We start from the raw sequence: 27,590 nt of genomic DNA on the forward strand, positions 1-27,590 counted from the left end.
CTGGGGGAGGTTTGAGTAAAAACATTATTACAAACAGGTCACTCTTCAACGTTTCAAATATATAGAAATGATGTTTAAATTATAATGGACCTATACGTTTTCAAATAACTGCCCTTTTTCTGGCCCGCAAATTGCTTTTGACAAATCGGTCCGCATAAAAATCTGTGGAACCCTCTGCTTAATTTTGCAATCCTGATGTGGCCCTCGAGACGGAATTATTGCCCACCCCTGAGTTGGGCAGTACCACCAATTGGAACAATTCCAATTGTTTGGTTGGTGCACGATGCTTGAAACACCAGAGCCATGTGTACTGAATATGGTGTAGGCTTATGTGTTGACAGCTTTGGGTGAAAGTCTTCTTAATTYCCATATTATTAKAATGTTATTACAACATTGGCCCCTGAACCAGGTCATCTAATCCAGCTAAACTATCCCGTGAGCCGAGGCCGGCGGACGCACAGAAAACACATCTGAAGCTCATTACATCTATTAAAGGAATCCTAAGACAGAATGAAATAGAATAAGAATAACAGAGAAATAAMGAAATAATATGAAACSCGCTGATATCAGCAGTGAGAGGAGAGGTCCCTGACGGCCAAACAAGGAGACCTACTCTCTCATATTTATGAGTTTAATATATCAGATCCAACACAGCAGCCAGCTTTCTGACACGTCCTCCATTCCTCTATCTGGAGGGGGTTTTGACCATGCTAACTCAATTGACCAATCGTGTCAGTCAACTGTACTGGCGCCAGCCAAAGGGTATTGGGTTCCTCTTTACAGGCAGACACATGTTATCTGAAGACTCATATAGAGCTTATGATGTAAGTCAATGGAGTGTTACAGAAGGGAAGAAGAGTATAAAGTTATCCTTTCCCCTATGTTCGATTTGGCCTACYCCGTTTATGTTCCGGGTCAATTTTAACCTCTCTCCTCTTTCATATGTTTCCCCCCCCTGAGTTGATAGACCCAACTGTAAAAAATGTTGAGTCAAATGTTTGAATACTGCACCAAATTCGTAAATCCATCAAATTACTACATTTTACGACATTTATMAAATGTTTTGCTAGAATTCAGATCACTGTCCCTCGGCCTCTGAACGTCACAGGGAAAACAAACMTATATCCTTGTGATCATCGTGGATAGATCTTTACTGCACAGAATACCAATTGTCTKTAGAACAAAGGTCAAGGTCAAATTGTCTCGTCAGCTTGTTTCTAGGACAAACCGTTCAAAGGTTATATAGACCAAGATCAAAATGCGGGGGTCAAATTGAACCAGAACATTATGGATGTCGCTACCAGGTCAACTTTTTTTGTTTTCTTTTTAAATTACATGTTTTGCAATTTTGAGCCCCATACTTGGGAAAGTAGATGAAGGGTCGTGGTGGAAAATTACATGAAATAGTATTTTAGTGATTCCAAACTGTTCCGGAACATAAAGGAAAGGGTTAAAAGCACTACATCTACTTCATCAGAATGTAGTAGATCAAAAGATAGATATAGAAAGACCATAGAAGACACAAGATCTCAAAAGTAAGATACCATGTGGAAACAGACACATGTATACATCTAGAAAAGCAGATACACAGACAGACACATACATCAGTGTCCAGATGTGTAGCTGTAAGGATGTAGATGTAGTTGAAACGTTCTCAAATCTATTGTATTCTTTTAAAAAGGAGAGTAGAAACCTTGTAGCCCTGTTGGACTGTGTCTGTTGGCTGTCCTGAGTCGTGTGGTGGGGTGGGACTGAGTCCAGCCAAATTCCCATTCCCATCCCAATCATACTGAGAATTCTGGGAGTTCTGGAAGTGTTCACAGCTGTSTATGGATCCAACTGGCACTACAGTAGCTCCCAAGGACACGAAGAACGACAGAAATACAGACAGACAGAGAATCACCCGATGGGGAACAAGCATGGGACCAGGGGTCTCACACGACCTGTTATGCTACGCAAGATCACCCACTCTGAKTTCTCCTGAACTCCTGACAGAGGAGCCTACCCTAGTAGACTGAGTTATYAACGGAATAGATTGTAATATGAGWCTTTCTTGTCCACCAGCAGATGTTWAAACATTMCCTTCTTGTATTAAAACCTCTATGCAGTCTTTTTAATTAAATCCTTTTAAATCATCACTGTGTGTCTAATAAATCATCATGTCATAAAATAACTCCAAATTAAGTTATTATTTTCCTGAGTGTCCTTTTGCCATGGAAATGCTCAGTCTGATCGTGTGGGCGTGTCGATGCAAATTTGAAGAAGGTATATTTATATACACAACCCTTATTGGCGAATAGGGTCGTCTCGAATCTAGATTCTACCCAGCCTACCCCGCCTACCCCTTCAAAGTAGTAGGATACATAAGCKAATAAAATATGACTGGTCATTGGTCAGAATAATCACATTAGATTGTGATGTCATGATCTGTGCCAAAAACTCCATCCCACCTGAACAGATTGGGCATGATCATAATTTTCACAATTTCAACCTCATTGTGTGGAAATATCATTTTTTTWAAACATGTATTTAACTGCACTGCCTCTTCAACATAATTATTTTAGTGTTCAGTAAACATGTAGACCAAAGAAAACATTGTGCTCTCCCAAGGAGTTTCTTGGTTGGTGCGTAAAACCAGCAAAAATGTAACATAATTGATCAACCATCTTGCTGCTTTCCCATCCCTCCCTGCCATCCCTCTCTRCAGCTCCGTATGTGAACTTCATCCAGAAGGATCCGGGCGCTCCGTGCTCGCTGACGGAGGCTCTGGAATACCTACAGGTGGACGTCCTGGAAAACCTGTTCAAGAAAGACAGCCTGGCTTCTAATCAGAAACAGCCGCCCAAAAACAAGCCCCACAACATCACGGTGGTCGCCATGGAAGGCTGTCACTCATTCGTCATCCTGGACTGGGCCATCCCACTGAAGGATGACATGGTGTCAGGTGAGTGGACCACAATGTCAAGCAGGGTGACTAGCAAGCTTGGCCACATAGTGGGGTGTACTGCAGATACAATGTGAGAGGTGTGAAGAGTATTCTGTCAGTGCCTCAAGCAGTTAGTGTGCACTTATGCTGCAATTATTCTGATCTTTTTTCAATAATTAGTCTTTTGACAAATCAGATCAGCTCTGATGTGAAAATATCTGATGTGATTGATCAAAAGACATATTAGTGGAAAATATATCAGAAATGGGATGCCTCTGTAAACCCAGCCTATATCTGACTTCAACTTTTCTATCCTGACCCATTTATTATGCTTTTCAAAGGATCATAGCAGGTCAGCAGACATAATCTAACTATCARGTTTAAGGTAAGACACAGGTGKAGACAGTGTCYAAATAACAAAGTTTATTATTCGAACAGGGGCAGGCGAAAGGACAGGTCAAGGGCAGGCAGAGGTCAGTAATCTAGATTGGTGGGGCAAAGGTACAGGATGGCAGGCAGGCTCAGTGTCAGGGCAGGCAGCATGGACAACACRGGGGAAACTAGGATACAGGAACACTCGAGAGACAGGAGCAGAGGGAAAACCGCTGGTAGGCTTGACGACACAAAACAAGCTGGCAACAGACAAACAGAGAACACAGGTATAAATACACAGGGGATAATGGGGAAGCTGGGCGACACCTGGAGGGGAGTGGAGACAATCACAAAKGTGAAACAGATCASGGTGTGACACTAACTAGTCAGCTCCTAGTTAGATTTTAGGGAGTCACCCAACCCCCAATGTTTTAGATGTCAGTAACTGAGTTTTGAGTACTGTAAAACTATATTTGTTAGATAGAGGGATCCAGTGTGTAGTGAGTGTGACTTGTGAACAGTGCTTCAGAGACATGGGTTCAGTCATCCAGAGAGAAGCTGTGTGTTGTCTTTGGCTGGCCAACAGAAGCTCCTAGTCCTTGATTGGGTTCGGCCATTCTCTGATGTCTAAACCATATAGTATCGCAGACCCGCACCACTTTCTCTCTCTTTCCCAGTATTTCGATCTCTCTCTCATTTCAATATACTGTATTTAACGTCTTTGCTAAAATGCATGTAGTGCCTTAAAATATATTCCAGAGATACGTACACGTACATACATTTTCTCAAATGCATGTACTGTTATGCCTGACAATATTTCAGAAATGCATGGCTATGACATCTAGTCTACAGGGTGGCCAAAGGCATTCCTAATTCAGCTTCTTAATTTACTCTTTACGCATTGATCAATGGAGACATTTTTTTGGCCACCAAGCCAAAACTTTGCTAATGATATAAGTAATTTAAATTGTGATGGTGAGTGAAAAAAAATATGTTGGATGTCACCTAATTTTAACATRCTGTCATAAAGAGCACAAGTTCAACTTGATAAAAAACCCTCTTAAAAAATGTAATATAAAGTGTGACTAGTAATAGCCTCTAGTATCACGGGCGCTATGCTGTAAAAAAAGTATAATGTATTGTTGTTTTTATCGATTTAAACAAACAATACATTGAACAATGCTCCACAATATGTCAACGTGTAGGTCTAGGCGTTGTCGTTCCAATGAGTGGTATTATATGGCTCTGCAGTGTATGGTTAGCGGCATTATGGTGCGTTCATAACCAAGTGGGAAGTGGGAATTTACCACATCTGGGAAGAATTGAACGTTAATTACTAGTTAAATCAGCCATGAATCCTCTTGTGACAGAGGGAATGGAAGCTTGTTGTGTGCAACAGGGAGGGGCAATTGAATACAAGATTCAAAATAATAAAGTKAATTGCTAAAACATTTCTAGCCTGTCTATCTATGGGTAACAGGGTTGATGTGTTATGCTCAACACGCTCAGTTTTTCACCACAAAACACCAGAAAATTGCCAAATAGAGTAGAACCAGCTCACCTGCTTTTACACTATGATTTGACTATTAGATGTTCAATGTTTCTTAATTATTTATTTATTTTTAACTTTGTTTATTGAATTTTCAACACCAGCATTTACAAAATAATTGCACTTGTTTGGTAGTAATATAAAACAACACAACACATCAAAGACAACAATACAGCAAAACAGAGAGAGAGAGAGAGACAGACAGACATAAAAAAAATACAAATAAGAAAAAATAAAAAGACGAGAAAAATAAATAATATATATATATATATGTATTGATACAGTTGTTATAGGTCAACAAGCACAGATAATACAATCCTTAACATCCGAGATGTCGTGTATACACATACCAGGCCTCTTACATCACCAATATATAAATATACATCACTCTGGAACTGCAGGGAAATGTAGTCGTTTAACATAAGGAAAGAAGGGAGCCCACATTGCATAGAATTTGTCTACAGACCCATTGAGTGTGTGTTTAAAATGGATTTATTCCAAAGAGCATGAGAAGGGGGTGCAGAGGATTTCCATCTAAGTAAAATTAATCGTCTCGCTAACAAAGTGACAAAGGCAATTACATCCTTATTCTTTTTGGTCAATTGTATTGTGGGTAAGGAAACCCCAAATAGTGCAATAAAAGGGTCTGGCTCGATCTGTGTGCCGCTTCATTCTAAGAGTGTGTTAAAGATGTCTTTCCAGAAACCAACAAGAGATGGGCAACACCAAAACATGTGTGCATGATTACCAGGAGACTAATTACATCGTACACAATTAGGGTTCACATCCTTGTAAATTTAGGAAATCTTGCTTTGGTCCAGTGGGCCCTATGAATGAGTTTGCATTGAATGAGACCGTGTCGAGCGCAAATAGAAGAGCTATGTACCCTTTTGAGTGCCCCTTCCCATAGTTCATCAGATATTTCCTCACCCAGTTCCTCCTCCCATGAGGATTTCATCTTGTTTAATGAGATGGTTTGTAGTGAGCAAATTTGACTATAGATTATTGACAAGGTGCCTTTCAGAGTAGAAAGTGGGATAAGAAATGTGTCGAACTGTGTTTCACCAGGAAGGATTCCAGATCTTCAATGTTGTTTTGACACATATATTTTTGGTGAAGGGGGAGTAAGGGTCTGTAACGGAGGAGTGAGCGAGGGAAGACAAATGATGCCGGTATAGATGAGACGACCTCCATCTCTAGCCAAATTGGAGGTGGGAATATCTCTCGGCTCTGCAACCAGTACTGAATGATCCTAAGGTTAGTGGCCCAATAATAGAATCTGAAATCCAGTAGAGCTAGACCGCCGTCGGGTTTGGGCCTCTGCAAAAGCTGTTTTCGTATCCTGGGGGGCTTTTTGTCCCATATAAAGGGTAGTATTAGGCCGTCYATCTTTTTGAAAAATGTATTGGGAAGAAATATTGGAAGGCACTGATAGAGATATAAGAATTTGGGGAGAGTATTCATTTTAATATAATTAATTATTGCGACTAAGGAGAGGTGTAGCAAAGACCAGCGTTACAAATCGTCCTTAGTATGGGTTAAAAGAGGAGCAAAGTTGGCTTGAAAAAGGTTTTCAAATCTGATTGTGACATGTACCCCAAGATAAATATATCCACTGTGAGCAATTTTAAATAGCAAGTTATGTAAAGGGGAATTTTATGCGGCCATATTAAGCGGCATCAATTCGCTTRTACTGAGATTCAGTTTATACCCTGCTAAGTGACCGAAGGATGTGAAAGTGGCAACGGCAGCAGGAACAGAGACAGAAAGGTTGGATGTGTATAATAATAAATAATCTGCATATAAAGACAGTTTTTGTTTGTGTCCGTATCTGACTATACCTTTGATGAGGGGGTTGGAGCGAAGTGCTATTGCAAGTGGTTCTATGGCAAGGGCAAACAGTAAGGGACTTAAAGGGCAACCCTGGCGTGTGGATCGTTGCAAAGGGAAGCAATCTGATTGCTATTAGTCCTAACAGAGGCTTGAGGGGATGAGTACAGAAGTCTTATCCAAGTCATGAATTTGGAGCCAAAGCCAAAATTATTTAGAGTTTAAAAAAGGTATTTCCATTCCACCCAGTCAAACGCTTTCTCCGCATCCAGGGATATAATGACTTCAGAGGTATTGGCGACAGAAGGGTTATATATAATATTAAATAATTGTTGAAGATTGAAGAATGAGTGTCTATTTTTTATAAATCCTGTTTGTTCCGGATAAATAATTGATGGGAGGACTGTTTCCAGACGCATTTCCAGAAGTTTGGCTCGAATTTTATAGTCTAAATTTAGCAGGCTAATTGGACGGTATGATACACAGTCAAGAGGGTCTTTGTTTTTTTAAGAATAAGACAAATGGCTGCCTGAGTGAGAGTCTGTGGGAGAGCACCATTTACAAATGCTTCATTGTACATTTCAATTAGAATACGGGCTATTTTGGAGAAACTTCTTATAAAACTCTGCTGAGTAGCTGTCAGGCCCTGAGCTTCTCCCGGATTGAAGGGATTTGACAGCATTAGACAATTCTTCAACAGTGATTGGCTGCTCTAATTTTTTTAACCAAATCCCGTCTGACCGAAGGCACAGCAAGTGAGTGGAAGAAATCCTCCAATTCCAATGTATCCGCATTACTTTCAGAAGTATATAGAGACTGGTAAAATCTCTTGAACTCCTCATTGATCCCTCTAGGGTCTAATGATATCCCAGACGATGTATGAATTTTAGGAATCTGAAATGATGATGATAGTTGACGTAACTTGTGAGCTAATAATTTACTGGCTTTATCTCCTTGTTCATAGTAAGTGCACCTAGACTTGACAGGCAGTTCAGTAACCTGATCTGGTAATAATCTGTCAAATTCTGCTTGCAAAGTTAAACATTCCTTATAAATAGCCGGAGATGGTGAAACAGCATAAGTGTCATCTAATTGGGCAATACAGCGTGTTAACATAGATAGCCTATCCTTTTTCAGTTTGTTCTCATGTGCGGTGTAGGAAATCATTTCACCTTTGATATTAAGCTTTCAAAGTTTCCCAAAGAGTAGACGCAGAGATGTTTGGGGTTCTAATTGTGATCATGAAAAAGTCGATTTGACTCAAAACAAAATTGTGTTCTTTACCGAGCAGTTACCTGCTCTTGCAGACTCTGTTTTTGGCCGGGTAGACAACATTACAAACGTACATTTCTCAAACTTGCTCTGAATTGTTTAGGGGTCCCTTCCAGARGCCTGGCCAAACAGAAATATATAKAATTTTGCAAGGTTAAATATATATGTCTGAAGTCGGTACTGCAGATCTGCCAACTTCTGTCTGTAGCGTCCGAACAGTTTGGGCAACACACTAATATGACCATCACAGAAAGTCGAGACTCTCACGAACACGTACAGCACCAGTCAAAAGTTTAGACTCACCTACTAATTCAAGGGTTTTTCTTTATTTTTACATTGTAAAATAATAGTGAAGACATCACAGCTATGAAATAACACATATGTAATTCTTTTTTATTTGTTTAATTTCACCTTCATTTTACCAGGTAGGCTAGTTGAGAACAAGTTCTCATTTGCAACTGCGACCTTGCCAAGATAAAGCATAGCAATTCGACACATACAACAACACAGAGTTACACATGGAATAAACAAAACATACAGTCAATAATACAGTAGAACAAAAGAAAACAAAAAGTTTATATACAGTGAGTGCAAATGAGGTAAGTTAAGGCAATAAACAGGCCATGGTGGCGAATTAATTACAATACAGTGATCCCTCGCCACTTCGCGGTTCACTTATCGCGGATTCGCTATTTCGCGGATTTTCATAATGCATTTTTTTTTTTTTTTTGGTGCATTGTGCTCTGCATTCTGATTCGCTAAAAACTCACTCCCGCTTCTTGTATCAAAACATGCTACGAATTGTGCTATCATTTTGTCGTCTCGTGCAGTTATGTGTACGTACATAAAACAGCTTGGCAAATTTACATTAAGTTGGCCAAATTATCTTGTAATTTCGAACATCTCCTAAACCCATAATGTCGACGAAACGGCCTACACGTGAGTCACTGTATTTGTATACATGTAATAGTTGCTAATTGTAAAAAAAAAAAAAGTTTTCTATTTCGCGGATTTCACTTATCGCGGGTCATTTTCGAACGTAACCCCCGCGATAAACGAGGGATTACTGTATAACAATTAAACACTGGAATGGTAGATGTGCAGAAGATGAATGTGCAAGTAGAGATACTGGGGTGCAAAGGAGCAAGATAAATATATAAATACAGTATGGGGATGAGGTAGGTAGATAGATGGGCTATGTACAGGTGCAGTGATCTGTGAGCTGCTCTGACAGCTGGTGCTTAAAGCTAGTGAGGGAGATATGAGTCTCCAGCTTCAGAGATTTTTGCAGTTCGTTCCAGTCATTGGCAGCCAGAACTGGAAGGACTGGAAGGAAAGACGACCAAAGGAGGAATTGGCTTTGGGGGTGACCAGTGAGATATACCTGCTGGAGCGCGTGCTARGAGTGGGTGCTGCTATGGTGACCAGTGAGCTGAGATAAGGCAGGGCTTCACCTAGCAGAGACTTGTAGATAACCTGTAGCCAGTGGGTTTGGCGACAAGTATGAAGCGAGGGCCAACCAACGAGAGCGTACAGATCGCAATGGTGGGTAGTGTATGGGYCTTTGGTGACAAAACGGATGGCACTGTGATAGACTGCATCCAGTTTGTTGAGTAGAGTGTTGGAGGCTATTTTATAGATGACATCACCGAAGTCGAGGATCGGTAGGGTGGTCAGTTTCACGAGGGTATGTTTGGCAGCATGAGTGAAGGATGCTTTGTTGCGATATAGGAAGCCGATTCTAGATTTCATTTTGGATTGGAGATGCTTAATGTGAGTCTGGAAGGAGAGTTTACAGTCTAACCAGACACCCAGGTATTTGTAGTTGTCCACGTATTCTAAGTCAGAGCCGTCCAGAGTAGAGATGCTGGACAGGCGAGCAGGTGTGGGCAGTGATCGATTGAATAGCATGCATTTAGTTTTACTTGCGTTTAAGAGCAGTTGGAGGCCACYGAAGGAGAGTTGTATGGCATTGAAGCTCGTCTGGAGGTTWGTTAACACAGTGTCCAAAGAGGGGCCAGAAGTATACAGAATGGTGTCGTCTGTGTAGAGGTGGATCAGAGACTCACCAGCAGCAAAAGCAACATCATTGATGTATACAGAGAAAAGAGTCGGCCCGAGAATTGAACCCTGTGGCACATCCATAGAGACTGCCAGAGGTCCGGACAACAGGCCCTCCGATTTGACACACTGAACTCTATCAGAGAAGTAGTTGGTAAACCAGGCGAGGCAATCATTTGAGAAACCAWGGCTGTCGAGTCTGCCAATAAGAATGTGGTGATTGACAGAGTCGAAAGCAGAGTCGGACTCGACAGAGTCGAAATCAAGTAGTAACCAAAAAAGTGTTAAACAAATCAAAATATATTTGAAATMTGAGATTCTTAAAAGTAGCCTTACTTTTCCTTGATGACAGCTTTGCACACTCTTGGCTTTCTCTCAACCATCTTCATGAGGTAGTAACCTGGAATGCTTTTCCAACAGTCTTGAAGGAATTCCGAAATATGCTGGGTACTTGTTGGCTGCTTTTCCTTCACTCTGCGGTCCAACTCATCCCAAACCATCTCAATTGGGTTGAGGTCGGGTGATTGTGGAGGCCAGGTCATCTGATGCAGCACTCCATCACTCTCCTTCTTGGTCAAATAGCCCTTACACAGCCTGGAGGTGTGTTGGGTCAGTGTTCTGTTGAAAAACAAATGATAGTCCCACTAAGCGCAAACCAGATGGGATGGCGTATCACTGCAGAATGCTGTGGTAGCCATGCTGGTAAAGCGTGCCTTGAATTCTAAATAAATTACTGACAGTGTCACCAGCAAAGCACCCACAACACCATCACACCTGCAAAAACTTCACGGTGCAAAACTTCACGGTGGGAACCGCACATGCAGAGATCATCCATTCACCTACTCTGCGTCTCACAAAGACACGGCAGTTGGAACCAAAAATCTAACATTTGGACTCATCAGACCAAGGACAGATTTCCACCAGTCTAATGTCCATTGCTTGTGTTTTTTGGGCCTTGCAAGTTTCTTATTATTATTGGTGTACTTTAGTAGTGGTTTCTTTGCAGCAATTCAAACATGAAGGCCTGATTCACGCAGTCTCCTCTGAACAGTTGATGTTGAGATGTGTCTGTTACTTGAACTCTGTGATGCATTTATTTGGGCTGCAATTCAAGGTGCTGTAATTTCTTATCCTCTCCAGCAGAGGTAACTCTGGTTCTTCCTTTCCTGTGGCGGTCCTCATGAGAGCCAGTTTCATCATAGAGCTTGATAGCTTTTGCYGCTGCACTTGAAGAAACTTTAAAAGTTCTTGACATTTTCGGGATTGACTTGCCTTCATGTCTTAAAGTAATGATGGACTGTCGTTTCTCTTTCCTTATTTGAGCTATTCTTGCCATAAAATMGACTTGMTTTTTTACCAAATAGGGCTATCTTCTGTATACCAACCCTACCTGGTCATAACATAACTAATTGGCTCAAACGCATTAAGAAGGAAAGAAATTCCACAAATGTACTTTTAACAAGGCACACCTGTTAACTGAAATGCATTCCAGGTGACTACCTCATGAAGCTGGTTGAGAGAATGGCAAGAGTGTGCAAAGCTGTCATCAAGGCAAAGGGTGGCTACTTTGAAGAATCTAACATTTAAAATGCATTTTTATTTGTTTAACACTTTTTTGGTTATTACATGATTCCATATGTTATTTCATAGTTTGATGTCTTCACTATTATTCTACAATGTTGAAAATAGTAGAAATACAGAAAAACCCAACAAAACCTTTCTAAAGATGTTTTAAAAAAAATTACCAAATATATTGATAAATACATGTGAAAATGTATCTGAAAATATATTCTAAAATACATTTTCATTGTACTTCAGATTGTATTTTGAAATACATTAAACACATTTCCCGATGCATTTAACATATATTGRGACACATTTTACATGGATTTATATATACATTGTAAATACATTTTGTAATATATGTTGGAATGTATTTTTTTTAACACATAWATTAAATATTTCACCTTTCCTCATTTTTATTCCCTTATTGGCTGCGTTGTCAGAAAGATGAGCAAAGGAAAGACGAAAGAAAGAGGGAGAGAGAGACAGCAGGGTTGAGAGAGAATGAAAGAGTGAGGAGAGAAGGATAAGTGAGTGACAGGCTGCYACAGTGCTTCTGTTTTCACACTTCTGATTACAAAATATAGTGATAGAGAAAAAATTAAAGAGAGGGAGAGAAAGAGGGAACAACACAATCAGAGAGAAAGACTGGTGCCTGTGGTAGTGGTTCCCTCCTCCTCCTTCCCTCCACCTTGAGCCAGCTATGTTGGCAGGGCTCCAGCAAAAATACGAACACATAGGAGCTAGATGTGGCGGGGAGCACCGCCCTTGTAGAGTTTCCACTGGCTGAGTGGCATGATCTGAGCATTCCATGACCTCAGCACTCACGTACTGAAATGGGGCTTTATGGAGGTTTACCATTATGTGTGTGTGAGAGGAGAGGCAAGACAAGAGGTGAGAAACAGAGAAACAGATTGTCTCTGTATGTGTAGTGGTTGGCAGATCCACAATGTGCCGTGACTGCGGCTGTCTCTAGTTTAAAACCACTGATACCTCAAATTAGTTGGGATCGTTCTTCTGCCTCCAATCGCTCTCCTCTCAAAGTAAATATTTCCTCTCTAACATCAGACCACCCTTACCTTTGGCTACACATCAAAACCAACATGGACACATTCTATTTCTCCTTCTCAAACTTTAAAATGGATCAATGTTCGATCCCTCCCCTCTCTAACCTCTGGTGACCTTTGGCCCCTGACTCGCGCCTTGTGTGTGACCCCTGCAGGCTACATGGTCCACAGTGCCTCATACGATGACGTCCTCAACAACAGGTGGTCCTCCAGTGCATCCAGCGGCTCACATCTGGCTGTAGAAAACCTCAAACCTAACTCCAGGTGAGAATATGCTCTCTGTGTGTTTAATGTCTTACACAATGGGCTGGTTATACAAACTAAAGGATATGCGAGATGTTACGGCTCGTATACTCTTTACCCATGTGTGTGCGTCTGTGGAGGTGTTTGCCTACGTGTTTTGCGTCTGTGTGTAAGTATTTATAACTARAAATCAAATCAAATTCTATTCATCACATGCGCAGAATACAGCTTGTGTAGGCTTTACAGTGAATTGCTTGCTTATGAAGCTTTCCCAACGATGCAGCGTTTAAAAATAAMAATACAAAATAAAATAGTAACTAACATGAAATGAATKAAATAAAATACACAAGAATGGAGCTACGGTATATACAGGGAGTACCAGTACCAGATCAATGTGCAGAGATACAAGGTACTTGAGGTAGATATGTACATGAAGGCAAGGTAATGTGACTAGGCATCCGGATAGATAGAAGTTAGAGTGAAATAAAGAACAGAGTAGCAGCAGCAAATGACGAGTGTAAAAGTGTGTGTGTGAGGGTGTGCATGTGTGTTTGTATTTGTGTTTGTGTCGTGCCGGTATGCGTATATGTCAGCAGAGGCTCCTCAAAGGAGGAAAGGGAGGACCATTCTCCTTAGTGAATTTCTGAAAAAAAACTTTTCAGATAAAATGACACTAAATATATTCACGTCACCAAATATTTGGTTAAAACACACTGCTTTGCAATGAAGGTCTCCAGTAATGTCGTGACGTGACTATCATTAATGTGATGATGGCTATTTTATCAAATCAATTAACTATGTTTCATTATTAAATGAATCATGTAACAATTAACTCATTAGTAACTTGGGGCACAATGGAAAAGTTTGTTTAATGAGTTACCGTTTCCCGAATTAACTCAAGAATATATCAGAATATATCGTTATCATATTAGTCATCCATTAATTATTATTACCTCATCAGTCTCGTTCTGAACGGCGTTGACTTCAAATCTGCATGAACCCTAGTCTAAATGACGATTCAGCAATACACAAATTGGCTTAATTATTTATTTACTAACTAACTAAATAATCACACAGAATTACATAAACACACACACAGGATAGATTATACGTTGATTACTGACATAATGCAATGGAAAGTCCCTAGTGGACTAACCCGATATGATGGCTTGGTACACAATGAAAAGGGAGGGGCATGTAAGGAGAGGGAGAGGGAGAGAGAGTCAACTTATTGTACATACATGTGGAAGCTATGCTCATGTGTTGGGTTCGACATTTTGAACATTGAGATATTGAATATCTGAAGAAGGAGAGATAGCTGTGGAATGTGTTGGAATGTGTTGGGGGATGGGAGCAGAGCACCGTGTTGATACAGGGGAGACAGATGGACATCTGTGGATTAGATGAAGGAGGGGTTGAGGTCAGGAGGTGAGGTCAGTTCCCCTTAAGGGAGTAATCAGGGTTTCGTATTTGATTAACCTTTTCCTGTTGGGCATAAACTGTAAGGATTGCAGCGAGGGAGTGTCTTAAGTGGGATATAAATATCTGGATGGGACAAATGTTGGGTTGTCCTGATTACAGCTGTACAGAACCTTTGGGAAGAATTCAACTTGGTTAAAGCTTCTCTAGTGTCCGTGAGTTATTTACTTTGTTTGTCAACCAGAGACTCCTTTGTAGTTGTAGCTTCTAGGTCTAACAGTGTCTGTTAGAAGGGTTCCTCCAGAGGTGTACCACACGGTGTTCAGAGAAGCTTGTTAGAATAGATCCTTTAGAGGTATCTATGGTGGTGAAAGGAAATCTTCGGCCGAGTCTTCGGTTGATTATTCAGGGTACAGTTGGATCACTTTCTACACCGGCAGCGACCCGGCATTTTTTGGTCTGTGGTAAATTTCGTTAGCAGTCCTTTTATGCACTCTGGAAAAATGGGGCATTCCATCCTGTTGACATAATGTCTGTGCTCACGTGGATGTGGTTACTGACTGGGTAAAACTTTCTATGACAACAARTATCTCATTTAGAAGGCTAAAATCATCTTGCTATCTTTTCAAAAATAGTTTCATATGTAATCATATAAGTTGAACAACATTTAGATGTAAACCTGACCCCTTGAATGCGTACACTTTCAGAGATAGTTATTTAGTTATACCATCCTTAATGATATCACAAAACAACAACTGATTTGACATGATTATTGTTTGGAGCCCCAACAACCATTTCCCACATTATTTATGTTAGAAATATTGTTTCAATGTCCCATCTTTTCATGTTAAAATACTGCAAAGCTTCTGTCTGTTGTAACACTCAGACATTCCACTCTCAAGAGAGAGAGGGGGGCTCTCTTTGATCCRCACCCAGAAGGGAAAGTCATGACAGTAGCCTCAACTAGCTTCCGTCCTCCTCGGGGCACATTGCCTTCAATACAAAACCTAGGAGGCTCAGGGTTCTCACCCCCTTCCATAGATTTACACAGTAATTATGACAACGTCCGGAGGACATCCTCCAACCTCTTAGAGAATTTTTACTAGGATTAAATGTCAGGAATTRTACCATTAATTCACTATTTAGCAGTCTGGCTATTTATCAGTCTTATGGCTTGGGGGGTAGAAGCTGTCTCGGCGCCTTTTGGTCCAAGAGCCGARGCTCCGGTACCATTTGCCAGACGGTAGAAAAGTGAACAGTCTATGGCTTGGGGTGGCCGGAGTCTTTGGCAATTTTTTGGGCCTACCTATAGGATATTGGAATGTTCGTTTTATATGATTTTTGTTGCCGGTAGGTCTCAGGGATGTTAAACACATAACATGTGTTAACTGTGTCTGTTTTTGTGTGTGTAATTCTATGCATGTCTGTGTGATGTCAGCCCCAGTCAGAGACCAGCACAGTGTGGTATTGTAATGCTTATATACAGTAAGTTATTAAGAAGCCATCAGAGTGATGTAAATCAGAGCTAACTGGGTAAAGGCAGGTTTGAAAACACGTTTCTAAATCATCGCTCGTGTTGAAAAACAATTGAATGTGCCTGAAGATTTACTCCACCAAGTACCGGCAGGAACACACAGAGACAAGGAGAGAGAGACCAGAGATGAGAGAGAGAAGAGAGGAGACGAGAAGAGGAGAAGAGCGAGAGAGAGAAGAGAGGAGGAGAGAGAGAGAGAGGAGAGAGAGAAGGAAGAGAGAGAGAAGAGAGAGAGGAGAGAGAGAGAGAGAGAGAGAGAGAGAGAGAGAGGAGGGAGAGAGAGAGAGAGGGGGAGACGATGATGGCCGTGCGCGGACAGACCCGGGGATGACTCATCGGCATACAGCGGCCGGTGGAAGGGTCTTATTTGGGTACGGTCGGAGAGTCTATCGGATTCAAGACATAAGCATAGCTTCCAATGTAACATTCCTTTGTCCATTCTGTTCTGGTAATGTTTCATGGCTTATTTCACTGTAGATATTCTAGCCCTGTTCACTTACAATCACCTCCAGTTCCACCACCCACATAGCGATGACATCACTGGTTCAATGATGCTTTCTACGCAACAATATCTCTACTCATCATCATCAATACCTAGGTCTACTCACCTGTACTTCACTTCCTACAAACCTTTGTCTTACATTATTCCTTTAAACTATTTTATCGCCCCAGAAACTCTCTTTACTCTCTCTACAGTGCTCTAGGCGACCAATTCTCATATGCTTTAGCCGTACCCTTAATCCTACTCCATCTCTGTCTCTTGGTGATGTACGAAGGTGAATCCAGGCCGCTGCGCAGTACGGACTCCACTCTATTTTCACCAGGCGCTCTTTGTTATGATACTTCTGTACCGTAATAGCCTTCGCTTCAGGCATGCTGCAGTTAAAAGCCTCCCCCTAAATTTGATTTGTTCACGCTTTGCACCTCTGCCCAACCCGATAGCTGTTAGCCGTGTCTGAATTCCTGCCTTAAAGACACCAAAACTCATGAAATTTTCATCCCCAATTACAATATTCAGACAAGATAGAACGCCAAAGGCGTGTTGCAATCTACTGGCTAAACTGCGCAGATTCTGTCTTACCTATCACAGTCCTTTTCCCAAACAATTTAATTTCTACTTTTTAAAATTCCACCTCTCTAAAACAAGTTCTCTCCGTTGCGCTCTGCAAGCCACCCTCTGCCCCAGCTGTAGCATCTGGACAGCTATATGATGAACTGATGCCCCCCATTCTTCTTCAAGATTCGTGTCTGCTATGCGACCTAAATAGAACATGCTCAAAACCCAGCCTACAATCTAGCTTATGCCCCTCAATCTCTCACAATTATCAATGAACTACCAGTACCACCCCAATCCGTAAATCGGTACCCTGCCAAGATATCATCCAACAAAATTGCCTCCAAATACACTCTTGCTCTCAGTTTTCAACAAGATCTCACTATCACTGCTCATTTGCCGTCCGAATTGGGCTGTACGGTCAAACGACCACCACCTCCATCACTGTCAAACCTCCCTGAAACACTTCAGCGCAAGCAGGCCCTTTCTAATCACCTGCGGGTTATTCCATGGAAAGATAATCGATCTCATCCCGTCAAGTAGGTGCCTGTCTTCTTTTAAAAATCTTCCTCACCATCTGAATAAGCATGCCCCATTCAATAAATTTAGAACCAGTGAACAATATAGCCCTGGTTCTCTCCTGATCCTGATTCCCTTAACAACAGAAAAACATCTCTATGTTTCTCTATTAGCATCCGAACACACCCCCTTATATGCAACTTTCAGGGAAGCCAAACCAAATATACACAGCAGTTTAAACGCCAAGGTCTACCTTTCCACAAGCGAATTCTTCCTGCAACACCAATTCCAAAAAAGTTCTGGGACACGTTAAGTTCCATGGAGAATAAGTACACCCTCCTCCACAGCCATCAACCGCTCTTGAAATTAGAACACTGTCACCCCACCGACAAATCCACTATACCATTGAATTCAATAAGCCATTTTCCCTGCTGGCAGCTTTTCCATTGGCTCCCCACCCCGGACAAAGCACTGCCTCCCCTCTGCACTCGCCCAGCTTCCCCCCATTTCCTTTCTCCCAAATACATTCAGCTGATATCCCTAAATATACGTTGCAATACATACTAGGACCCTTACAATCATCAAGCCGGCTAGATTAATCTATAACCCTTTCTATATTTAAAGAAATCATCTCTAGCAAACTTATAGTCACTTCTACCTACTTTACACCTCTTCAACCCTCTCTTTCGTGTCGTCCGCAATCCCCAAAGATGGAAAGCAGCTGCGTTATCCCCCTCTTCAATAGGGACACCCTTGACCCTTAACTCCTACAGACCTATATCATCCTACCCTGCCTTCATTAGTCTTCGAAAGCCACGTCAACTAAACGATACCGGACCAGTCGAACCCACACACCCTTCCCGCTTATGCAATCGGTTTCAGAAGTGTCAGCACCATCACACTCTTCAAGTCATAAACACATCTTAACGATTCATAGGAAACTTTATCTGTGCAGCCATTCATTGCCTGCAGGCTTTTGACTCCGTCATCACCACATTCTTATTGGCAGACTCACAGCCTGGTTCTCATAAGATTTGCCTTCGCCTGTTACCAACTACTTCTCTGATAGTTCAGTGTCAAATCGGTAGGGGCTGTTGTCCGGCCTCTGGCAGTCTCTATGGACGTGCCACAGGTTTCAATTTCTGGACCAACCTTTCCTTATTCTGAAAATCAGTCTCTGCTGCTGCGTGATTCCTTCTGATTCCACCTCTACAGCAGACGACACCTATTCTGTATACTTCTGGCCTTCTTTTAGGACACTGATTGTTAATGCAACTCTCCAGACGAGCCTTTCAATTGCCATACAACTCTCCTTCTGTGCCTCCACTGCCTACAAGTAAATAAATATATATCGATCGAACATGCCAACCATGAGCAGCTCTTCCAGCACGACTGCTACTCTGACGTGTCCACTACTGACGTGACCTTAGATATTGCACAACTACAAAATTACCTGGCGTGTCTGGTTAGACTGTAAATCTCCTCCAGACTCATCATAAAGCATTCTCCAATCCAAGATCAATCTAGAATTGCGTTCCTTATCCCAACCAAAAGCATCCTTTACTCATCTGCCAAACATACTTGTAAACACCACCACCACATCCTGCGACTTCGGTATGTCCATCATTTTATCAAAACATAGCCTCCAAACCTACTCAACAAACTGGATGCAGATTATCACAGTGCATCCGTTTTCTCCAAAAGCCCATATACTACCACCATTGCATCTGTACTACTCTTGTGCCTCACTGTTCATACTCGTCGCCAAACCCACTGGCCTCAGTTTCATATACAAGTCCTCGCTAGGTAAGTCCCGCCTTATCTAGCTCAGCTGGTCACCATAGCAGCAACCACTCATGTAGCACGCGCTCCGCAGTATATCTACTCTTACACCCCCAAAGAAATTCTTCTTTGGACGCTCTTTCCTTCCAGTCCTTCATTCTGGCTGCCAATGGCTGAACGAATCTCAAAAAATCTCTGAAACTGGAAACTCATATCTCCTCACTAGCTTTAAGCACCACTTCAGAGCAGTCACTAGATCCTACTTGCACCTGTACATAGACCCATCTATCTTAGCAACCTACCTCATCTCCATACTGTTATTTATTAATTTTCTTGTCTTTGCACCCCATATCGTCTCTACTTTGCACATTTCACTTGCTGCAAATCTAACCATTCCAGTGTTTTTTTTTATTTTTATTTACTGCTCTGTTGATTCACTTTCACATCCAGTGCCTATTTTATCATTCTAACATATATTTGTTCCTTCACCTCCCTCTATCTCACCTCACTTGGCTCACATCTGTTAAACAGACTTATTTTTTCACTATTATTGACTATATTTGTTTACTCATGTTAACATGTGTTATTGTTATGTGTCGAAACATGCTTTCTTTATCCTTGCCAGTCCAATTGTAACATGAGAAAAACTTTTCTAACTTTGCCTCACCTTGTTCAAATAAAAGGCTTAATAAAAAAAAAAAATAAAATAAATTAGACCTTCTCTAGACATACAGCACTCCGCTTGTGTAACTTTTCGTCGTAGTCATGATCAATCTAAACTATCTTTGCTGCCATCCAGCCTTATGCTGAAACCATAGGTTTCGGGAGGGAAATTTGGGGTTCCACCAATTTTCCATCTAAATGTTACACAATCGAATTCGTCGGCCAGCATGTGAAATAACATTTGTTTCCGAAATGACATCACCAAGACGTAAGTAGTAGTATATATATATATAGGAAATCACTAGTCCTTAAAACGAACCTTGAGAACACAAAATATACAGTTGATTATGTCAGAGGACAAACCATCACACACAACCGAATATCTTTCCGTACAATAAGATCAAACCAGACAAACTGTACCTGTGTAGCATCAATTTGGGGTTCCATATCTTCCAAAAGAATGTGTCGACTCTAGGAGTTCGTATCAAAGCAGCACTAAAGTGTAGTGAAACCATGTAGGAATGGCTAGCTAGTTAGCGATGGTGTGCGCTAATAAAGCGTTCAATCCTATGGTGTACGTCACTCGCTTTGAGACTTAAGTGGTGTTCCTTCTCATAGCGGCCGCGCTTTCAGGAGCGATGAGAACGACCTTCGTGGGACTGTAGTGTGATGTTGTGCAGAGCATCGTAAGTTAAACTGTACCAGAGAATCACGAGAAGACGAAAATTCTGAACAACCAATAAAGGTAATTGACCAGCTCACGATGCTCAGTGAGTTGACCCACAGTTCGAAACAACCAACAAGTGCTCAATTGAATCCTTCTTACGTGAAACTTCCAGGTGAAGCTGATGTGAGATCCAATAGGTAGAAAGCTTATCATAGGCAACTTTGAAGATATCTCAATGACTCAAGAGCTTATGCCCTACTGTTGCATGATATTAAACATGGAAATATATCCACCATTCAATTAGTGCAAGATAAGTATTTCCCTGCCGATTCATCATGCAAATTATTTCCTTTTCTAAATCAAAAAATTCACAGAATATTAATAGTCATAGACATTAATCAAAATAGTCATGCTTACAATATTAGCTCATTTAATGAGCCAGGTAACAGACAGATCAATCATACCTTTTTGTCAACTTTTTCAATCCATGGTCCTCACTATGTGGCCTCAATAGGCTATAGTTTGAAGTGGTTGCCGCGAAACAACAGCAAACAAAATTTTCTTTACTTCGAAGCTCATATAAAAATAGATCACGTTAAGCAAAGTCACCAAAGGAGTCACATGATTCATATCAGTCTAAATCACATCAGGAAAAATCTTTGCTACAGTATAAACAACTAGATTCCTGCTAACACACTCAGTGATACAACCCCTCCATAACAGAGTTCACCATACACGCTTAATAAGTAATATAACTCACAACTGTCTCACACTGTTTCTCTACAAGCTAAACCCATTCACCAAATTAACTTGACCCTGTTTCAACCTCCTAGGCTAATCTTACTTTATAACCTTCGCATACACCATAACTTCTTCACACCTATTTATGAATCTCTAAAGACCGTGACATCATGAATAATGTAACAACTATCCTAACACCTCCAGCATTGTATACATAAAGGCCATAAATATCTCTACAAAGTAGTAAGCTTAATAACACATCTATACAGCATTAAGTTTGAACGTATTTGATATATAAAATTTCCCCAAAAATTATTTTATACAAGCATTAATTGCTAACATTACTATGTTCGATCAGTCGTACTGATACTCGTAGCTGACTAGACTCGTGCTGTCACCTTATTCGGTACTATCTGGCTACGAAGCATGCCGCAGCCATGGAATAACAGGACAATCATCATCACACCTCACTCTTTGCAGTAAAATCTTCATATAAGATTCTCTCAGCACCACCAACATCATTTCTGATTTTCTTATGCGTACATTACCATGTATGAATAATAAAACACCACAAACACTTGTCTATTCCATCCTCCTATTGCAGATTACGGAGCTCTCAGATCGCTCGAAACGACCATCTTCCTACTACTCTCTTTCACTGCTAAAAACTCATTAAATACTCATAAAATGATCACCTAGTAAAATATACTGAAGTCTAAATTAAGTAATTAATAAGTTTCAAATAAAGAATTAAAAATACTATGCAAAGTTAATCATTCAAATCATATATTAGCAAACCAATGCCTTTCTTTTCTTATTAACGATTAGCCATGCACACCACACTCAACTAATTTACAACTAGCTTTGTGTTTAGGATTCCAATCAACTGTACGAACGATTCTCGTAGGTTGATCAGCTACATCTTCTTCGCTTCATTCAATCGCATATTTGTCGAAAAATTAAGTAAAAGTACATGATTTTCTGTATTAGAAGGTGAAAAGGTCGCATATATTAATAGTAGTAAGGTACCCCCAAAAGAACTGGGATGAGTCTCACATAGTTTATTAATTCTTACCACTGATAATCGATTCGATCTCTATGGTAATGATCAAATAGTCACACTGATCAGTCGCTTAAAAGGAGGTGAAAAGTAACATAACTTCCACACAGGAGGAACAACCAAGGAATCCCTAAGATTGCAAAGTGATACATTCATTAATGAACTGCCCTTAAATGCCCTTATCTTATGTCCCGTCCAAATGTAGCTGCACATATAGGTCCCCATTTGGATACACCCCCAAAATAAGACATAGACTAACATACCTTTCAGTTAATTTAGGTCTGACTAGATCTAGGATATTCCTATGCAGCACCTTGCCTTCTCAAATGTCACTACAAACCAGCAAATTAACCATTTAAGATCGTCCTTTCCAGGCTTACTCATGTATTGGTAAGATATACCGGATTCTAGCATAGTCGTGTTCGCTCGTCTGGTCTCTGATGTGTAGAGATTCTTGCCTCAGCGTTGTTTAAGTTTGTACTATCACAGGGTTCTTTATAATACTTTCTTCCTCTGTTACCAAAGCCATCCAGATTTAAATCTTCTTCTCTCTCAGGAACTATCAAATGCTATTTGACATCTCTGCTTTACACGCTTTCCTGAGTGAGGACATAACCCTCACCATTAACCCCCCAATTTGTAAAATTAAGTTATTCTGTTCCTAATCACACCATCGATACAGTACAAGATGTATTTTATTCATATCCACCTTATGTCTAGGCACATCCCTCTGGCACACATAGGAGCATCCTACATACGGAGTACCACTGTTTAATTCCTCAATCCTCGCTGTTATGTCTCTTAAGTTATATATAGATATATTCAAAACTAGATTTTTCAGTGATAAAAACTATAAATTCATTCTGATCCCATATTATCTATAACTGCTAGGTTCTACTGATCTATACTCCTCAGATCCTAAAATTTAATTGGTAGCTAATGACTGGCTCTGAGTATTCTGATTGAACTATATATTATCAATCAACTGATGTGATTAGTAATTTGAACTAAACATACATTCAATTTTCTTCCATGATTTACCAAATACTCCACCACTCAGTTCTTCTTGCTCCAGACGTATATTTAACACATCTCTACAATAAAAACATTAAAATTGGAAATTTGCCTGACATAGAGCTTTTAATAATAATGATAAGCAGAATTTCATATTAAGCTACAGACTTAGGCCTTTTTCTAGCATAGCGATATCTCCTAATTCCTCGCTAATAAGTTACTGAGATTGACAAGAGTAGTGCCTCAAATGGTGAACGTCATAACCAAATCTTAGTTATGCCTCATCCTTAAGAGATAAAGGTAACTGTCCTTATATATTTTGACTACTATTACATTTTTCCGTTCCAATGATTATCAGATATGCCCACAACACCCTCCACATTAGCTGTCGTAGAATATGTGTCCGCGTACAACATTGCCCAAATGGAGCCTATATTCCTATTCTTCTCCTTTTTCCCCTCTCCGGTTGTTCCGCAACCATGCCTTTAAGCCCAATTGAACCATGGGAGTCGCTGTCAGTACTCTAGTGCTACCCGACCAATTTTACGATAGTCTACGACTTAAATTCCCTACATTCTTCGACATCATCATAGTAAGAGAATCACATCTAATTTGCTAAAGCGACTATATGAACATGACTACAAACTAATATCTATTTAAGTACTCTAAGACGTAAGCAAGATCATCAGCACAAGACTCATGTTATTGACGTCCTGTTAGACTCCTTAGTCCCCTCAATCAAATGTAAGTATTATCGGATTTAGATTACTTCAGAAGCAATTCAAATTCCTTAACAACATCGTTAGCATCATAACTAAAACTGAGGTACTAAATTTCCCTACTAAAATTCTGCCAACCATTTTTTTAAAATGCCCATAGCCAGGCAAAATTTCCATTTCTGTCGTATAAACAGCTGATTGAATAAACGCAATTTTTGCAATATGGAACCAGCGTCAAATATTGTATCAATCAGCATACTTACCTGATAGTTGCTAACAAATCCATCAACATCCAATTTACATTATATAACTAAGTTCTCATTAAGCAATACTTAGGCCAAATCTAGCACACCAATATTACATCTCTGGAACAGGAGTGCAGTCTTAGACTACAGTATAGAGACTTTGGCAAGTCAAATAAAAAGTTGTAATTTTTCATACCTGATATGAAAGTTGAAATATCTGTCTGTGCCCTGAGCAAACAAACTTAAATTCTCCTCTGTCACAGATTGATAATGGGCGCCCTCTCAGAGAAGTAAGCCATAGGACACGGGTATTGAAAAGAAACATTAACCTACGGTGTGAAAAACACGACAACACCACAATGTATTAAAATGTTGGGATAGAAGCTGTAGGATCACTCTTACTTCCCAGAGCAAAAGCTTGCTCAAGCAGCAAGCATTGTGTTCTAATATCCCATTGTTGATCATCTCTCATGAAGAGAAAGAGAGCATTCTTAAAATCTAGGGTGGACTGTTCATATACTAGAGAGAGGTATAGAACCTCCTGTTAAGTACCGAAACTGAAACACTGCGTAGGCGTGATTTCTAACATCACAGTCCTGTGTGATACCCCAGTGACCGACAACAGTGTGGCAACTGCCATCACTTAAGCTAGCGCAAACTTTCTTTCTTTTATCTCTCAATATACATACATAGATTAAGCTCTCATTACCAGGAATAGGATTTCTGCCAAATGGCCTTCCATTTCGCGTGTTTAGAACCACTCTACAACGTGCTCCACTCAGTTTCATGAGTAGATGCCTAGTATCATAGTCCATACTACACGTCCTGCCCTAAATCCAAGATAAACTACTTCTATCATGCCCTAAATGTCTGAATGGCTTGTCCGCGGTCATTCTGTTGCTCATTATCCCCGATATGTCACTCCAAGGACTAGAGTCATCTACATAGAAAGACAGACATAAGTGCCTTTTAAAAAGTTCGAGCATCTTAGTCACACCTAATAATTGTGGAGGCACAATTCTACCGCTGCAACCCGTTTTTCTAGGGATCTCAGTGTGTCCCTTTAGCTCGATGCACAAGGGTCTAAGCTTTCCACATTACTCTCCGATTAAGCCCTGTCCACAATTGACAGATATTGCCATTACCCAATGATGATCCAGCTCGGCCAATCCTCAATTCTTTGCGTGTTGAAAAACTAAAGTACAACTTATGGTCAAAGAAATACATCAATGTTTGGCGAGCTTCTATACACTTTAAGATAAGGCGACATCTTTCACTTTTCCACTATTGTGTCCTTAATATACTATTGAGTAAGTAGCTTTACTCCAGACATCGTTCCCCCCGACCACAAGTTACGCGTCCCGAGATAGATGTATGCACCACAGAAAAATAGGATCACACACTGAGCAAGAGAACAGCCCTGAGTTTCGCACCGCAACGCTTAGATTCGGGCACCCCCCTGAAAACACTCAAAGCGCGGTGGGCAAATTATGCGGAGTGCGGAGGGATCACTCCTAGCCAAGCAAAGTAAAAAAAACACCCAAAAAGTGACCCCCGTGGAGAAAGTTGACACGGAGCATGTAAAGGCTACACACACACCACGCGTGTGTTGACTATACAGTTCGACGTAAGAATGGATCAATAGGAAGTGATACGCAGTATTCAAAACCGTGAACATAGACTAGCAAGTTAGTTTACGAAGGGACGGCACGACGGATGCAGCAACATCATTGAGGCTCCGAGCAGTGAACGACAGTGAAGAAACAGGGCCAGGCTATCGAACGGAGCCTGGCGGCTGCCCCGAGTAGCGAGAGCCAAGAGAGAGGGATAGAATAACACGTGGCAGGAGGGGGGACATTCCTGGGGTATCAACCACGGTACCCAGAAAGGAACATGAAAGTCACCAGAAAAGAGTGGTGTGTCAGCGAGTACCAGGAGGAACGCCTGCTAGAAGGACTGGAAAAAGCGAGCGACCACGTAGGCAACTGAAAGATCAGGACCGGCCTCCACGGGCACCCCAGCCCCACTCGACCACACTGTAACGGACTAACGCACAACCCAGTAATACAACATAATCCAACAGCCAGGCCAGGCTATACCAAACGCCAACACATCACACACGTACCATGCGTAGACACTCCTTCACACTTTCAATGACGACAGTGGTGTCCCACAGCCACTCCCAAGCCACCAGTAGGAATACATCAGCCATCACAAGACTACTATACAGTCTGGGGCAAAAGAATCGACCCCACCAAACCCTCCAATACCCATCCCACCTGGGCACTGCGGGAACACACACAGACACGCACACACGCACAGACAGATGTTCCTAAATTCCTAACTTTGGAATGTAGAAGCCTACTGTGCATGCATTTGCTCTTGCTCTGTGGTTTGTGTGTCTGTCTGTTTGTGCATGCCTGCATATGACTTGTGTATGCGTGGATGTGTGTGTACATTCATGAGTAAAAACGTTGTGTAGAAAAAGCGGGTAGAGTGATTGACAGTTTATAATTGTTCATGGAAGGTTCACCTGAGTCTGGGTGTGGCTGTCTGTAAGGATCCATCTAAAGGCATGTATACATTATAGTCGCAACACTACCCCTCGTCTCCACATACACACACGCGCCCTCGAGCACGCAAGCACACACCCTACTTCAAGCAGTCACACACATATATATATACCAATGCACCAATTCTACACCTCCTCGACAGCTGTCTCCGTAATAAGCCCAGGATGGAGAATGCTGCTCACTAAACAACTGAAAGGCATGAAACTGTCCTACATGATGAGATTGGCTTGGGTTTTAATTAAAGGAATAATTCACAAAAAATATATATTTTGGTCTTGTTTCATTAGTCCACTGTTGATGCAGTCCCAAAATGTTTTGCATGTCAGCGATCATGTTTTAAAGATATAGAACTTTCAAAAAGCAAATTGTAACTTGCCATATCATGATGATGATGTAAAACGCATCATATGATGCAAAACGCATCATCARGATGATGTGGCAGGCATAGGAGGCTAATGGGGAGAGGACAGCTCATAATAAAAGTCCAGAACTGAGTGAATGGAATGGCATAAAAATTATTTGATACCATTCCGCTGATTCCGCTCCAGCCATGACCACAAGCCCGTCRTCCCCAATTAAGATTAAGTTACAATTTGCTTTTGAAAGTCCTATATCTTGAAAAATATACCAAATTATTGTTTTTGAGTGAGTTTTTATTTAAGTCAAGATCTGAAGTCAATGGATTTAGAGAAAATGTACAGTACCTGTCAAACGTTT

At 40.9% G+C, this 27,590-nt stretch overlaps 1 protein-coding gene across 1 annotated transcript in view; it reads left to right on the forward strand.

The window, feature by feature from the left end:
- LOC111954294 (fibronectin type III domain-containing protein 1-like) overlaps positions 1–27,590 on the forward strand; it is a 57,281-nt gene that overhangs the window by 16,803 nt on the left and 12,888 nt on the right. Inside the window, exons 8-9 of the mRNA XM_070435884.1 lie at positions 2,708–2,944; positions 12,796–12,904. Of these exons, the coding sequence (XP_070291985.1) occupies positions 2,708–2,944; positions 12,796–12,904 (346 nt within the window). The remainder of the gene's footprint in view (positions 1–2,707; positions 2,945–12,795; positions 12,905–27,590) is intronic.

This window comes from Salvelinus sp. IW2-2015, linkage group LG28, assembly GCF_002910315.2.
Source record: "Salvelinus sp. IW2-2015 linkage group LG28, ASM291031v2, whole genome shotgun sequence".
Taxonomy (NCBI): Eukaryota; Metazoa; Chordata; class Actinopteri; order Salmoniformes; family Salmonidae; genus Salvelinus; species Salvelinus sp. IW2-2015.